This window comes from Drosophila subobscura, chromosome O (assembly GCF_008121235.1).
Source record: "Drosophila subobscura isolate 14011-0131.10 chromosome O, UCBerk_Dsub_1.0, whole genome shotgun sequence".
NCBI lineage: Eukaryota > Metazoa > Arthropoda > Insecta > Diptera > Drosophilidae > Drosophila > Drosophila subobscura.
In genome coordinates, this window is record NC_048533.1 from 11,459,858 (window position 1) to 11,476,653 (window position 16,796).

The 16,796-nt window shown below is 43.2% G+C and overlaps 1 protein-coding gene across 32 annotated transcripts in view; it reads left to right on the top strand.

The window, feature by feature from the left end:
- Nucleotides 1-296: 296 nt before the first annotated feature.
- LOC117898571 (regulating synaptic membrane exocytosis protein 1) overlaps nucleotides 297-16,796 on the top strand; it is a 49,345-nt gene continuing 32,845 nt past the window's right edge. For 7 of the 32 annotated variants that reach the window (XM_034808075.1, XM_034808078.1, XM_034808077.1 and 4 more), the window contains exons 1-6: nucleotides 10,926-11,242; nucleotides 11,311-11,515; nucleotides 13,557-13,682; nucleotides 13,756-14,121; nucleotides 14,185-14,366; nucleotides 14,415-14,845. In XM_034808075.1, the coding sequence (XP_034663966.1) occupies nucleotides 11,133-11,242; nucleotides 11,311-11,515; nucleotides 13,557-13,682; nucleotides 13,756-14,121; nucleotides 14,185-14,366; nucleotides 14,415-14,845 (1,420 nt within the window). In that variant the 5' untranslated portion in view covers nucleotides 10,926-11,132. Of the gene's footprint in view, nucleotides 319-10,923; nucleotides 11,243-11,310; nucleotides 11,516-13,556; nucleotides 13,683-13,755; nucleotides 14,122-14,184; nucleotides 14,846-16,796 lie in introns of those variants that run through there. The other 25 variants (XR_004649154.1, XR_004649155.1, XR_004649153.1 and 22 more) reach the window with 10 other exon arrangements.

Consider the following 16,796-nt stretch of genomic DNA (forward strand, 5'->3'; position numbering starts at 1 on the left):
GTCACCGCAAAAGCGAGAGAGAGAGAGTGCGAGCGAGCATTAACCAGAACGACGGAGAGAGAGAAAGCGGAGAGCGAACTGCTGACGAAAATCAAAAATCTAAGCGTCGGCCGTCGTAGGTGGGCATCGCATCGCATTTCGCGCTTCACTCAGCTTCAGCTTCAGGTTTTGCTTTCAGTCGTTGTCGTGTCGTCGTGATGTCGTCGTTGCCGTCGTCGCAGTCGTTGTCGTTGTCGTCGTCGTCGTCGTCGTTGTCGTCGCCGTGGCAGTTGTTGTTGTAAACCATAGCAGCAGCAGCAACAGCAACAGCAGCAGCAGGCAGGAGCAAGCAGGCAGGCAGGCAGGCAGCTGGCGGGTGGCAAAGGCAGGGCTTCAAGCTTCATTCAACAACCAACAAATCAACAGCAACAACAACTACAGCAGCAGCAGCAACAACAGCCACAACAACAACAACAAAATAAAATACAAATAACCAACAACAAAATATTCAACAATGAAAATCTTGAAATCAGAATAGAAAAATATTTGTTGTATGCGCATATGGAATGCACATGCGAGGAGGCAGAAAACTCGGCCTTATATAGAGAATATATATACACAAAATACATACATACGTACGTATATATATACAGACACATATATAAATATATACCATATATATATTTGCCTATGTTATACACACACAAATCTATATAGAAAATCTAAGTGCAAACCAATTGTGATTTAAGCTAATGACAGCAACTGCAACCAACAACAACAAAATAGCTAAAACAACAAATACAACAACAGTAACAAAACAACCAAACAACCAACCAACAACCAAAGCAAACCAAAAAGTGTACTAAAAGTAAGGCAACAAAACAATTAAATTTTCATTATTTTCTTTTATTTTTTTTTGTGCAGGGTTTTTCCTTGGTTTTTTCTTCTTTTCTGTACACACAACGCCACGCAATCCCACCCAAAAAAAAAAGGAAAAAAGAGGAGAGCAGCAGCAGCAGCACTCCGCTTCATAGCGCCTCGCTCTTTCCGCTCTTCACTCTATTTTCGCCCCCACCCCCCAATGCTCGCTCCTCCACACTCTCTTCTCTCTCTCTCTCTCTCCTTTGTTGTGTGTGTGTGTTCTGGCCGTGATCTCGTCTCTTGTCTTGCTCTTGCACTCATCGTCAGTGCGAATGAGCGAGCGCATTTAATATGCAGAAAAATAAAGCAAAAAAGGAACAAACACACACACACACACATGCATGTAACGGTTAAATGCTTCATCCTTGAGCAGGGCAGGAAAAGTTCCTTTGAATAGGAAAATTTCATTAAGCAAATGTCTGCAAAATGGAAAATTTTTGCATTAAAATTGTGAAAAAAGGGAGTCAAGAGTGCCAAGGAAATGAATCAAATTTGTGTGTAAAAACAAAGAAAGGAAGAGACAAAAGAGAGTGAAAAGAGGCCAGGAGAAGAGGGGGAAAAATAGGGAGACAACGAGAGAGAAAGAGAGAGCGCGCGTTAAAGTTCACCACACAAGCAAAATAGTAAAAAAAATCAAACATAAAATACAAAAGAAAGTTTAATACTTGGAAAAACTAAATTAAATATTAAACCAAGAAAAAACCATTAAAAAAGTAACAAAAATTAATACAAATAATTAATATAACATTGTGAAATCACAGTGCGTATGATTGATATGCGCTAATCCCCCTCCTCAGTGATGGTTGGCCTTTCAGCGAAACGAAACCCAGTATCCATCCACACACAAAGTCGTCGCCCCACAATAAACATCCCAGTATTTCCTGTCAGCTGCATTGGCGCTTCTCTCACTGTCACTCTACTCGCTCTCTCTCCCTCTCTCTTAGTCGCTCTCTCTCTCTCTCTGTTACAACAATAGAAGACAGGAGGCAGCATGCAACATAATTACAACTCAACTTCAAAGTTTCCTCTTAGACGGCAATCGAAGCTGGCGAAGGCAACAACAAAGTCCCACAGTGATGAAGAGAGCGACAGGGTGACGTGCGAGAGAGAGAGAGAGACAGAGATAGTTAGTGTGTGCAAAATAAAATATATTATTTTCCCGATCCCCTTAAAAAATAGAGACATAAACAAATGTACAACAAATAATTTGAAAACAAAAACCCAAGCCATAAAAAGCATTGTAAATAGCAAAAACATAAAACAAACAACAAAAAAACATACAAAAATCCAACTGAATAAATCTTATATGCAGCATTGCTTTTACTACAATTAAATTCTAAACTTCAAAGTATCTAACAAGTGTCTCCAAATTTAACAAAACAAAAAACAAGCAACAATTTTTCTAATTGATAAATAAAAACCAAACCAAAGCTTAAAACAAACAACGAATGAACAGACAACGCCGTTTACACAACTCTAAAACATAACTAATAACAAATCTTGCTGGAAAAAAATGCCTGTAAGTTTTGAGCATGAACGTGGAAATGTTGTAGAAAGTTAAGAAATTTTTGTTTAAATGTTGGAGAAATATTTAAAGAATTTCTGTGAAATATTTCATGAATTTATAAGAAATATTTAAGCAATATCTGAGAAGTTTTCAGTGCATTTCTCATGGATAAAACGAGTAACTTGTGCAGAAAGTTAGGAAATATGTGTTTGAATTTTGAAGAAATATTTAGAGAATTTCGGAGAATATTTTAATGAATTTCTGGGAAATATTTGATGCATTTTCTAGGGAATCTTTCTAGAAATTTAAGATTAGCCGCCGAATTTCGCATTTCTAGGAATTTTGAAGCGGTGTTCCACATGGAATTAGATGGCTATTTATTTAATTATGGGCTTTACTTGGAAATACGCAGAATTTAGTCAGCTCCAAAAGGGCAAACCGCTAAAAGGATTAGGTGTTTAGTTGCACATTTATGGGATGCTTCCTCTACTTGCACTTCACTAACTGATTTATGAATTATTTACATATTTTATTTATTTATTTCACTTTTAATAATGTTTTATTTTATGCATTTTGAGCAGCACAAAAATCGAAAGAAATGCATTATTTCTCTTGCCATTTTCGCTGATTTTCGTTGCATAAGTCGTTGCTAATGTTTACTAATGTTATTATCTTTATAAGCAAAACCCTTCATCTCTATCTCATACAAAATCAGTGCAACACAAGCCAACAGCAGCAGCAAAATCAAGCAACAACAACAGTTGCCAGCACCCCCCAAAGTAGAAGAAGCAAAAGCTAAACAATGACCAAGAAATTGCCACCTTTTGCTGGCTTTTGTTGCTGCTTTGGCTCTGCTTCACTGTTTACTGGGCAATAATGGATAGGGGGAGGGACGGCGGGTTGGTTTGGTTGCTGCCCCCATCGATGGGCGTCAAATTTAATTAAAAGGTAAACTAGTTACAGAACACAGCCAGAACAGCAAGCAGCAACACGAGAGGAGGCGACGAGGCAGCAACAGGCGGGCAGGCAAGCAGCACGAATCGATTTTCTTTTCGACTTGTCCGATGGCAAATGGCAAACGTCACTAGGCAACAAGAGCAGGGAAGAGGGCAGGGCAGGGCAGCGTGGGAGGTAGAGTGGGGATTTTTAGACAAATGATTATAATGACGACACAAATACACACAAAAAACAGACACAAAAACAGACAGAGAGACAGAGTGTGAGACCCAAATGGACGTCATAAATGTTTGACAATGCACACGAGGCGTATGAGTAATGGCAATGGTAGCCCAACCACTCTTTGTGTGCATGCAACTGTGTGGGTGTGGGTGGGGGTGGACACATCACTTGAAACAACTATCCATTGACACAGCGAGCACTCTGTTACCCTTCCCACTGCGCCTCACCCCTTGCTGAGGGTCAATGGGTGCATAAAATTGCTTTTTATGCTTCGATGTCATTGCCTCTTTTGACATGCCAGAGCAGAGGGGGCCAACGAGGGGCACAGGGCACAGGGCAGAGTGCACACCAATTGAACACATAGTAGTCGTGTAGCATGCCTCTTGTTGGGCCAACTTGCAGCATCCTCTCCCTACCATTGACAAGTTTTTGTGTTCCGTGCATTTGTTTGCCGTTAATTGCATGGAAATTGTGCGGGCAATTGAAAAAGTTGAGCAGGAAACAGGATGGGGTAGGGGCACACACACACACACAGGACATTCATTTGTTTCACGGGTTTCCCCAACAAAAGGGAACTGTGTGCGGGGAGTGTGCCCGAGTGCAATGACTTTTGTGCCATGAATGAATAAATATAATTATATGCCCATTGGTAGCCGCCATGTGTTTGTCCGAGTTGCCACTGAATGCAAAATGGTCATTAGTCAAGGGTGGAGACCCTAAATGGGTGAAGAGTGTAGAGGGGAAACGGGGTAAACCCCTTTGCTTTTTGGCAGCGACAAGAGTCGCCAAGTCATTGCCTCGTTTATAGTTTTTGGCTTTGGCTTTGGCTTTGGCTTTGACTGTCGTGTGGCTTGGGCTTGGCCACGTTTTCTTTTTCTTTCACAACACTCAAGAGTGTGTGTGTGTAGTGTTTGTGTGTGTGTAGACAGACGACAGTCCCCCAAGACGTTAGCCAAAAGTCCAATGCACTCATTGACGGCGTGGCCAATATGACGGCATTAGAATTTAGTTTCAGTTTCTTTCTTTTTTGCATAAATTTCACACTGCGAACTCACACACGGCGGGGCGTAAGCCAGGTGACGTCACAGTGAAACTAAAACTAAAAATAAGATAAGAACCAAACGGTGGGAAATACAAGTTGTGAGGGGGAACTCAAACCGCACGCTGTTGACAGGTGCTGTGTGTGATGTCAGCTGATAAATGACCCAGTTCTCCCCTACCAAAACACTCGGAACAACTAGTTGATGATGGTTTTGCTGTTGCCCTTTTGGCCGCTAAAAACAAAAAAAAATGCAGCACTAAAACAAGTGAAAATAGTGGAATTTCGAGAGGGTGAAGAATAGGGCAAGGGAAAATGCTAAGCTAGAGGTAGAGGCGGCAGAGGAAGTTTTGAGGGAAGTGCAAGTCCAGGAGGATAAAGAAATAATATGCAAAAGGGAATTCTTAATTAAAGAAATCCAAAACCTGTTGCTAGGAAACTTTAAAATATGTTTGGCATGGGTTTGGCATTAATTAAAATTAAAATATAAAACACACAGAAAAGCGGAGAAAATAACACATGAGTAGAAGGGAAAATTCATGGCAAGGAAAAATATTCACAACTACAATGAGAAAATTGAATAATAATAAAATAAAACACTGAAGTAAAATGGAAATTTCCGAATGTAGATACACGTGTATCTTAGTTAAGCTTAGACACTAATTTTGAGCAAGAAAAGGTGCTGATTTATGACAAAATTAAATCGAAAATGTATAGCTAGATTCAATAGAGTTTAGTATGAAGATGGAATGCAAAAGGTGACTCTTATAACTTACGACTTTGAACAGTTTTGACAATCTACAGACACGTACTTAAATAATAAATTAATTAAATTTATTAAATGAATTGCTGCAGAATGAAAGCGATGAAACAGGAAGATGTTTTTCTTGTACCGAATGAAAGACAAGTCTATTTTCTATGGTAGAAAGTTCATAGCCAACACAGCCACAGATTTTAGAGTAATCCAGAAAATGCTTAATTATGTAAAGGAATTTAAATTGCCATAAGCAAAAGCTGCCATGAAAAGACGTTCAAATTTATGTACTCAACCAAACCAGTTTACATTTTCGTTGAGTTTGTTTTTAGTTAATTGCATTCGTCTCCCCTTTTCCCAAATACTTCTACTCCCACTTGCACCTTGAAGTGCCTTCCAAATACCAATGTATAAAGGTTAATAGAGTCTTAGCCCCCACAGCTGAACGTGTTTTTATCTCAGTGCAGTGCTCCTTCTCCTTCACGCTTCCAAGAAATATTCGTAATTTCCCTTTTCTGCCCATCAGGAGCGATATCAAGTGGCATTTTCCCATTAAATATGTATTTGTATCCTTGACTGTTTGGAAATAGTCTGAAAATAGCAGCTAATCTTTGCTACCAAGAACTGCGAAAGACCCAAGAAGCAAAGGACGCCCAGGACGCAGGACTCAGGAACGTTTTCTCTGATTGCTTTGGATTATTTGTGTTCCTTTCTTTTTCGCTGTGCTGCTCTGAGATTTTTGTTGTTGCCACGCTTTACATTATTCTGGTTTTTTTCGGTGGCAAAGCATTTTGCATGTTGACCTTTTGCTTTATGGCGTTCTTGTGTTGCTGCCCCCCACTGTGCTCTGCTTGGACATTTCAAATGCATTTTCAATGCGGTTTCGTTGTTGCCTCTTCTGCTGATTGCGGTGGCTAATTGAAAGTGTCAATTATCAGCTGGCTGTGGGGCGGAGTGGGGCAAAAGCGGAGCAAGGCAGGAGGCGGAGGAGCAGCTGCAACAGCAGTGTCTGTGGCAGTGGCACGTTGGCAGTGAACTTTCACATTTGTGTTGGGGGCAGCTCTTTATGTGTGTGTGTGTGTGTAGGAGGGGACCGTATGTGAGCTATTCCCTTCACTCGTTGGCGGGGGCAGCGGGGGCGTATGCGTAATGTGGCATAACCTTGGCTAATGGCCAAGCGACGCCACACACAGAGAGGCAGAGAGCCAAAGAACTGCTGCTGACTGACCTGCTTGCAGTGGCACAGTAAAGTCGTGCGACCACTAATCCTCCCACACCCTCCCTCCGCCCCTTTGGACTTTTCATTATTATTATTATTATAATTTATCCTTGTGCCTGATAAGTTTTTCCTCTGTGCGCTTTGGGGGCTTTTCCGAGCTACTTCTTGTACGGTCAGCGGGCATATCTGCCATGAAGTAAACGGCGGTGGTGGAGAGGAAATTAATACAGGGAAGAATACAGGCAGGGAAATCTATGGGCATTTCTCTCGCTGCGCTCTCGCCTCGCGCTGCTCTCTTGGGTGAAACCGTTAGCATTCGCCCTCGCAAGCGCGCGCATTGAGAGCCTGATTTCGTGGTGAATAGTTAACGGCAACGCTCTTGCCTCTTCCTTGCCCGTGACTTCAGTTTGCCTGAACCTCTGCACTCACTCTCTCTCCCTCTCCCTCTCCGTGTCTCGCTTTTTCTGCTCTTTGTGTCTCTCTCGCTGCTGCTGCTTGTCTATTCATGATTGACTTTATTTATTTGTTTATTCAACTAATTAAATATAGTTTTGAATAACAGCGAATGAATATTTTCATTTGCATGATTTATGCATTTATCCAAAACAGACAGGAAAAATCTTTGAAATAATAAAAATTATCAAGAAAAATGAGTTTCAGGCTGCCATGGCATAAATTTTCAATAGAACAAATGAATGGAAATCAACATAGAACCAAAACTTGATTTACTTTTGCCATAAATATTTCATTGCTTAAGCTTAAAATCAGGCATTGTCCATTTGTTAACCGAAACTGCAGCTTCTTTGGCTTATTTTATTGAAAACCTTTCAAGTTTATGCACAAAATGTCAACCCAAACCTACTCTAGTTGCAAAATGTCCATTAAATGAAACACATTAAACCTTAAGCCTTAACATTTAATGTGGCTCTTAATGTACCTGTTCCTGTGGCTCCCTGCACTGCCTCGTTTGGCATTCAGTGCGTCCTGGTGTGTCCTGATTCCATGCTGGCATAAAGCAGCCACTTAAGTCTCACGACAGCTGCCCCCGAAACCAGAGGACCACCCAACTGTGGCCCAACGCAGTCATCAATTTTGCATGGCTGTTGTCGCTGTTGTTGCAGGCGCCATGCTGCATTTGCTGCATTATCAATTCATGAGCCACAGGGCGGAGGACTGACTGAATGTATAGCCAGGAGCCTGGCACAGGCAGGCAGGCAGAAAGACAGACAAGACAGGCATAAAGAGCCTGGCCCATAAACACCACTGGGAAGCTGGATTTTATCTCGCTTGAACTACATAAGTTATGGGCAGAAGAGAGGCGGGAGCACGACCCTTAAGGACAAGACAAGGAGCAGCACATAAACCCCGCAATAAATATCCATTCAGATGAGCAAATCAATTGGAGTTGCGTTCGTGTTGCGTTTGTTGTTTTTCTTGCATTTTAATGTGCCATGAATTAAATTTAATTAAAAGTGTTGCTAAAGGGAGAGTGTGCCCCGGCTTTTAGTGCCATCTCTGACCTGACCAACTTGCTGCAATATTCATGCAATCAAAGCTGATGCTTGCCACTGCTTTCCGCTGCTCTTAGCTCGCTGCTACCTTCTGCCCCTTGCTGCTGCTGCAAATGCAGTGGTTGTGTGGCACAGCTGCTGCTGCCACTTCTAATCCTCTTGCTAAGCTGCTGCCTGGCACTCAGCTTAGAGGTCGATATCCTTTCTCGCTCTCTTCTCCCTTTTCTCCTCTTTTTCTTTTGAGTTTATTTTTAATTTTATTGAAGTTCTGCTGCCGCTTCCTTGATGGCATTTAATTACGTTTAGGGACGTAGATTGCTTCCTGTACTGTCCCCCCCGCCCCCGCCCCGGTTGGCATAAGGAAATGAGGCACATGAAAGCTTCTTCTGTTGCCGTTTCCTAAGTAAAGTGTCTGCATCCGGTTGCATTTTGCACTTTTATGCAGGGTACAGCACGGTCTCCCACCCCTTCGCTGACGCCCTGCCAATAAGTAGGAGGAGCCTGTGGGGGGGTTTTGTCAACATAAATAGCAGCACCCATAGCCCGCTCCGTCCCCCACCGCGCTCTTCAGCTGGCTCGTCTCTTCCGTCTGGCCGGGCAATCTCCTTCTTTATGCGTGGGGCGCGTATATCTAGTATGAGAGTGGGGGGAGGGGCTGTTCGTGGTGTGTGTGTGTGTGAGCGGATGGCCTCGTATATATTTTCGCATTTTGTACGTGCGTCACCGTGTCAACCGCAATGTCCCCCCCCAGCTCTGCACCTTCCCCTACCCTCTCTGGCTCTCTGGGACCGACCCACGACTACTTTGCCCCGTTTTGCGGCTCGGCTGGTTGTTTGCCCTGGCACGTTGATGGCCATAAATACAGTTACATATGTTTGCATTGCGGCCAGATACTCCCCCCAGCCCACTGCCCCTTGGTGTGTCCCTTTGCCTGGACCCATCTCATCTCGTTAAAATTTCTCATTTCCGTTAGTTTTTTGTTGCTGCCGCCGTTGTTGTTGTTGTGCTCATTTTTGTTTATATTTTAAATTTTTGCTTTCACATTGCATTTTACGTTTTACGAATTTTAATTAAATGCCAAAGCAGAAAAAAAAGAAGAAATTCTGCAGCCTGTTTTTTGGGCTGCAAATTAAATGTTTTTGTAAAACGTGCTGCAATTTTCCAGGCTGTACTACTTTCAGCACTTTATGTTTAGTTGATAATTGGATAGTGGAATTAAAGTGAATTTAAGCCCTTTTTAGGACCAGTTGTGGGGAATTTTCATCAAAAAACTTGTGCTATTTTTTTTTTTTTTTGGTTGCATTTCCCGCAGCCGAGCGGGAATTTATTTTCCTTATTTCTGTGTGCATTTCCAGGAAGGATTTTATGTGCCAGATAAATACCAGCAGAAATTCTTGAATGAATAAAATTATTATCCGCTCTTCCCTACGCTCCTTCCATTCGCTGCTGGTTCTTTTCCACAGAAAAATAATAGAGATTAAATGCATTTTTTTTAAGCTTATTTATGAAGAAAATACAAGTAAAATTTTGCATTTATTCAAGCTCTCTTTTGTTATGTTTTATTTAAGTAATTTATGGCCCTTTTGTTTTACTTTTGAAGTGCATTTTGCAAGTCCAAATATTATTTTGAACTCTCCCATGAAAAGATTATTTATAGCCTAATGGGGAAAAACTCCATTAATTTCAACTTGCTCTAAAATAAAGCGAAATAAAAGCAAATCCCACCGTTCTCTTTTGCACTTTGATGGCAAAACTGTGCAGATTGATAGTAAAAATAGTTGAGATACTCGTAAAAATACTCGTTAAAATTCATTCTTACCCCATTGTTGGCCCACTTCAAAGTCGATTGATTTATGCATAGATTAAACGCATAGTTTATATGCCATTTGTTGGTGTTTTCTTGGGCAGAACTTTGCTTTATATTCGCTCCAAATTTAAGCAATTTTAAAAGCTTACAAAGGAAACAAAAGCTAAACTTCCTCTTGGCCTTTTTTATTGCAGTGCTAAACAACTTGAAATTTACAATTCTTCTGTGTACCGAGAGGAGTGGTGTGTGGAGTGCCTGCAAATTGGAAAGCAAAAATGACGCAGCCACGCACAAGGCAACAACAACCAACGCAACAACAACAACAACAACAGCAACAACATCAAGAGAAGCAACAACAAAAACAACAAATGCAACAACAAAATATACAGCAACTTAAACAACAGCAAAAACTGCAATTAGAGGCGACTACAAAGGGCCGGCAACGATACAGAGCAACAGCAGAGCAGCTCCGGTGGCAGTAGAAGGCAGAGGCAGAGGCAGCAGTTGTGGGGCAGTGTGGCAGTGGCAGTGGCACATACAGCAAAAATGAAGCAAAAACCAGAGGAAGAAGAAACGAAGAAGAATTTTCCACACAAATTTGCATTCAACCAAAGAAATACAAAAGTCTAAAAACAAAGGAAGAAAAAAAAGGAAGCCAAACACACACACACACACAAACACACGCACATACACAGCACGGATACAAAAAGGAAGTTGTACGAAAAAAGAGAAAGACGTCAGAGGGCAAGGCACACACACACACACACACGGAAACACAAAGAGAAACGAGTGCATTGTGAACAAATTTTTTCAACGAATTTCCAAATGTCTACAAAACAAATCTAACAACAAAATAACAAAATACAAAACAAAAAACCAAAAAAAGACCATAAGAAATTTTGAAATTTGCTCTGTGATTTTCTATCAGAATGGTTTAAACAAAATAATCCACATAATAATTATAAATAATAATATTTGAATATTTATAAATATTTGCTAACAAACAAACCAAAAAGAAAAAGAAAAAACAAGCTTTAAATTCAAGTAACAAAAATTTCTATAAATATTACAAAGCCCCAAAGCAACAAGCAACCAAACCCAAGTTTATTGATACCTAAAGCTAATTAGTGCAACTAAAGTTAGTTTAAAGCTGTGCAACTGTGAGGCAGATCATTAAGCCACTACAACACGCAGTAGGATCAATCAGCAAGCAGCCATGGACGACATGCCGGATCTCTCGCATTTGACACCACACGAGCGCATGCAGATCGAGAATGTGCTCATGCGGCAGAAGCAGGAGGAGGAGGCACAGAATGAGATAATGCGGTGAGTTATCTCTAAGCTTGGACTTTCTGCATTTTTCTAATGGACTTTTCACTCTTTCTCTCTTGCAGACGCAAACAGGATGAGGTTGTCACATTGGAAATGCAAATACGACAACGCTCGGAGCAGCAAAAGAAGGCCGGCGTCGAGCTGGATGCCACCTGTCACATATGCCTTAAGACCAAATTTGCCGATGGCGTTGGACACATTTGCCATTACTGCAACATACGCTGCTGTGCACGTTGCGGTGGCAAGGTGACATTACGCAGCAACAAGGTGAGTGAGTGTGTGATGGGGAAAGCCAGCCAATCTCCCCGAACCATTTGACAGCTGACTGAATTGAATCTCTCTCACTCGCTGTGGAGACCTTAGACACTCTCGCGCGTGGCAGCAAGTAAATGCCTTTTTCCGGGGCTTTGGATAGAGCATGGAGTAGCGCCTCATTTTCCGCTCATTGATAAATAGGTTGACGCTGCCAAATGTCTGACGCCAATATAGCTGGCGACTGGTGACTGGCCCTAAGCAGCCATCACTCATACGCCCCATTGCCAGTGGCATTTCCATTGCTTGTCGCTTGTTGCCAACTGTCCCAAGTGACGCGTAGTGCGCATAAATAAGCGTCCCTACACACTCCCTCCTTCAGCCATCCATCGACTGGTGTACAGATAATTGGCAAGAGAGAGCGAGCGACGGCCACCGAGTGGGTGTCCATGAGCCAGCCTTGGTCCCCACTGACTTGCTGGCGCCTCACAATTTGACACTCATTATTTACTCAAAAATTGTTTCTGGGGAGATAAGAAGACAGCTCGGATAGGCCTTTGAGTGGGCGATGCTTAAAGGTCAGGAGATTATGGCATAGGAAGAGCAAGAAACTGTGGGATATTTAGTGGAATTTAATGTACAAATGGAGTGGAGCTGAACTAGTTTTAAAGCCTTAGGAAGAAGCTTTGCATTACATCAACGACTAACGATTGATTTAAACTGTTAGAAATTCCTTTTAAACTTTCATTCGATGATTCTTGGTAGTGTTACTGCGATTAGCTTTTGGGCTATCCTTCGCCTTCGCCCAATGTTCGCCAATGCCTGTTCCTCTGTGCCTTTGCCTCTGTTTGCCAATGCCTTGGGGCAACTGAGTCCGTCTCATACAACATATTGGTAATTGTCTAGTCTTTGACATAAGCCTAGTAGAATTGCATTTTAGCAGCCCCAATCCCAGGCTTAAACATAATCGACTGAGAAGCGCTGCTGCATGACGCGTGAAACGTTTAGCTCAAATTTGAGCAGTAAAAGGATTTTACTAGATCATTCAAAGCCCCAATACCTTCCATAATTCTTGAATATTTGCGTTTTAGCTGTGAGAAATTTGTTCATGCAACGTTTACCCGTGACTGGCAGCATTCCAATCAGTTATTGAATAAGCGAAAACTATTCACTAGAGAGAACTTCCTGACCCACCAATCGAAGAGCGTTCTCTCTCGCTCTCTCTATGTCGTTTTGTTGGCATTGGCATACCTTTCAACGGTCCATAGACTTCTAAGTCGTACACCCTGCTGTGCATATACCTCACCCCTCCCTTGCAGTGCATCGCATTTCAATTACATTTTTTTTTTGCATTCAATTTTTTATTTAACTCAGTGAACCGTGTCCGTTGGGGGGTTCCGGTTCCCGCTATCCGCTACCCGTGAGCTTATCATCTGCTGGCCGTGTTTGGCAAACGTTTTTCCATCGTTGAATTGCTGCCAAAATGTCACACAACCTCAGCGACGAAGAAGAAGATAGCCCCAGATGGGAGGTCCTCTGAGGAGGAGGAGTGGGTTGGGTTCTGCCTTCGTTGTGCTTCGGGGACGTTGGGCCAAGCAGGCGGTAGAAGAAACTTTTATAGAATTTCAAGTGGCATTAAAATGGGACGACGTATAGGAATATTTCTGCGGGGTGTCCAGACGCTACTGCCACGAAATATCACCGATATGTGATACCATTGGAAACGCCGCAAATTTGAATGTGGATCCAGTAAGTCGCCCGCGTGGACAATGTGCAAATTCCAGAAGCCAGCAAAATACTCAAGCGGCAGACGCTCCACATAGGTGATCATGCGGAAGTTCCAGTTCCAGAACTGCCACATTTTCGAGATGAAACAGAGCAGGGTTCCAGCTGCGGGTACTTCCAGTTCCTCCTCTTCCGCATTTGCAGCGAGCAGATCGTTCAGTGTTGCCGGCTCCATGTGCAGAAATTTATTTACAGTGTTTCCTATAGCTAGAAAATATATTGATTAAAGCGGCAATGATATATATATTTATGTACTGTCTATCTCTTTCAGGTGATTTGGGTGTGTATACTCTGCCGCAAGAAGCAGGAGCTGCTCTCCAAGACGGGCCAATGGATCAACAAAACGGGAGGCCAGCAGGATGGTTTCATACGCCGCATCGAGCCCGATGGCAGCAGCGTGAGTAGCAAGCAGCTCTAGCATGTGACACACATGACCTCTGACATGTTTCCTTTGTTCTCTTTCCCTTTAGGACATCTCCCAGCAGGCCATTGTGGATCCGCATGACACGACGGACAAGCGGCCCAAGCTGGAGCGTACGCGCAGTGCCGCCGAAAAGGAGAATCTGCCCATGCAACGTGCTGGCAGCATGCTGCGGCGACAATACTCGCAGCAGGAGCAGCCCACGAATCGCCGTTTGTCCGTCTCGGATAGTGGCATGGATCCCATGATGAGTCCCGGGCAGCAGCAGCAGCATCCACAGCAGCAGCGTGGCCGCATGCAGCCAATGAATCCGCAGCAGTCGCAGCAGGGCTACGGCGGCTATGGCATGCAGCAGCAACAGCAGCAGCAGAGATCAGGTGGAGCCTATCCAGAGGATGATCCGCGTTACTATCAGGTGAGTTACACAACAGAAGCTTTCTTTTGTACTAGAACTAATGCTTGTTCTCCCTTCAAACAGGGCGAACTGGATGGCTTGATGAGGCAACATCCACATTTGGCGCATCCCAGTCAAGTGCAGCCGCAACAGCAGCAACAACAACAACATTCGCAGCAGCAGCAACACTCGCAGCAGCAACAACACTCGCAGCAGCAACAACATCAGCTACGTCAGTCACCGCAGCAACATCCACAACAGCAGCAGCAGCAGCATACACAACAGCAACATCCGCAGCAGCAACAGCAACATGCACAACAGCAGCATGCACAGCAGCAACATTCACAGCAGCAGCAATTTACGTCGCGACAGCAAACGTATCAGGCACAGATACACACACCACCACAAACCCACATGCAACAGCAGCAGCAGCAGCCCCATGCCCACTCGCAGCAAATGTCCATGTCCCAGCAGATGGTGGGTGGCTATCAGAAGCCACCACCACTGACCCGCAACTTGACCATCAGCGGTGGACATGCCATGGATAGCAGCAGCTACGGCCAGCAGCAACAGCAGCAGCAGCAGCAGCAGCTCAACCAACAGCAACATCGCAGGCCGCAGTATGCCTCACAGCAGCAGCGATCCTTCAGCAGTTCGGAGGAGGAGTTTCAGAATCAATTGCTGCAGGCACAGGCACAGGCTGCCGGCGCTGGAGCCACTGTCAGTGCGGGCTCCGATTACGATGGTGAGTTGAAACGTTTTGTCCAATTCTGTCTTGCTCTCTCTCTGTCACCCTCTGTCTCTCTGTCTATCCCCCTCTCTCTCTCTATGATTGCCTGAGAGCGATCTCTGTCTCTCCATTGCTTCAAATTTTTAAGCGCTCTTAATGTCCCCCCGAACTAAACCACGTGGCAACAAGCTGTAATAATTGATGTTTTTTTCTCCAAAATATTTCACTATCTCTCTATTGTCTATCTCTTTAACTGAAATAAGTCTTTGACTCTCGCGCTAACTAAAAGCCCAAAAAGAAACTTTCAAAAATGTTTTTCCAACGACAAAAAAATAAGCACTCTCTCTCTCTCTCTCTCTTGTCACTCATTGGTGCGTTGTCTTTTTTCTTTGGCTACGTTTTTCCAAAGCCAGTAATTGATGTGTTTTTTCCAACAAAGATTATCAAAAATCTTCAATGTCTCTCAAAACTTTATTTTTTCATTCACTGTTTGTACCATTTATTTTGTGTAAATATTTAATATTCTTTTTTTGTACATACAGTTTGCATATATTTATGTGTCCTTTAAACCTTTTAAATGTTACTAAGTTAGCTTTAAAATTAAGATCTTAAACGTACATCTTTTAGGTCAGATTTAAGCGCTTAAAGGTAGAATCTTTTTCGAGTTAAATGCGGGACAAATTTAAGCGGCTAACTGCAGGAAAGTTTTTTGCCACACACAGAGCCAGAGTGGCCCGCAAAACGAAGCCAAAACGCAGCCTGCAAAAGTGCCGGGGGGCTATAAAAATAGAGAGCAGAGGCACAAGTGTTAAACTCATGCACAAGGTACACTGCGAAAATTAAAATAAACTCTAAAAAATATCCTAGAAAATATAAAATGCTTTAAAAGTTAGATAAAAATAACTGTACAGCCACAATTGAGACTCTAACTCTCTCAGTGTATGCATTTTCCCATGAAAAATGAAATTTATTCACGAATTCTGACTAACATTTAACTTTAAAATGGAAATTCGATGCAGAAATTGTGCCTTTGTGTCGGGTCAGCTAGCTTTTAGCAATGAACATTGTACTCCACTTTCTGTCAGTGTATAAATTCGCGCATATTTGCACACACGTGCAATGAAAGTGTTCGTAAAAGAAGCAGCAGCAGAAGGAGGAAGAGCAGGTGGAGAAACAGCAGCAGAGGGAGGGAGGTGGAGGGAGCAGCAGCAGGCGAATGCGAGAAGTGGAACGAAGAATGTTTTGTAACGGAAACATTTCGATGCGCTTATCTTTTGGTGCGGTTTGGGGGGCATAACACTTGACTCGACGCTCGACAACAGGCAGGGCCACGAATCTGTATCGGGCAAAAGGAGGAAGTGCACAAAAAAAAGAGTGCAAGAAGAGGCAGAAGTAGCAGCGGCAGAAAAATAAAAATAAATTGTTTACAGAGGGAAAACCGAAAAATGAAAATGAAAATGAAAACGAGGCGACCGCGCGACAAGTGCGCACTTTTGGACGCTGCATACTTTTGGGAGCCACTTTTGTTGTACCGTTAAATGCAATCAGCATAAATTATAGACCAGGCCAAAAGCGAAGCAAAGGGGGGGAAAGGAAGAAGGAAATGGGTGGATAGGCAGAAGCCCAAAGGAAAGAAAGGTGCAGCAGCGGCGATAGGTAAGAAAGGATGGATGGGGACGGAAAAGGATATTTGGGGTGGTAGTGGTACAGTAGGCACCATGAAGGTACAAAAAGGAGGAAGATATGCCGGTCGGGCCGGGCATGAAGGTTGCCTGCCTGCACACAGCTGACCCGAAAACACATTTTCCAACAAACAAGCAGAGGAGAGGCCGGGGCAGAGGGAAGAAGGCAGAGGTAGAGCCATGAACGACAAGCAGCTTTTCCTTTTTGGCAGCCACCACAAAACATCAAGAAGTTGGCCAAGCAGCTGCACTTGGCCAATAACTGCGGGGGATGCAGTGTGTCG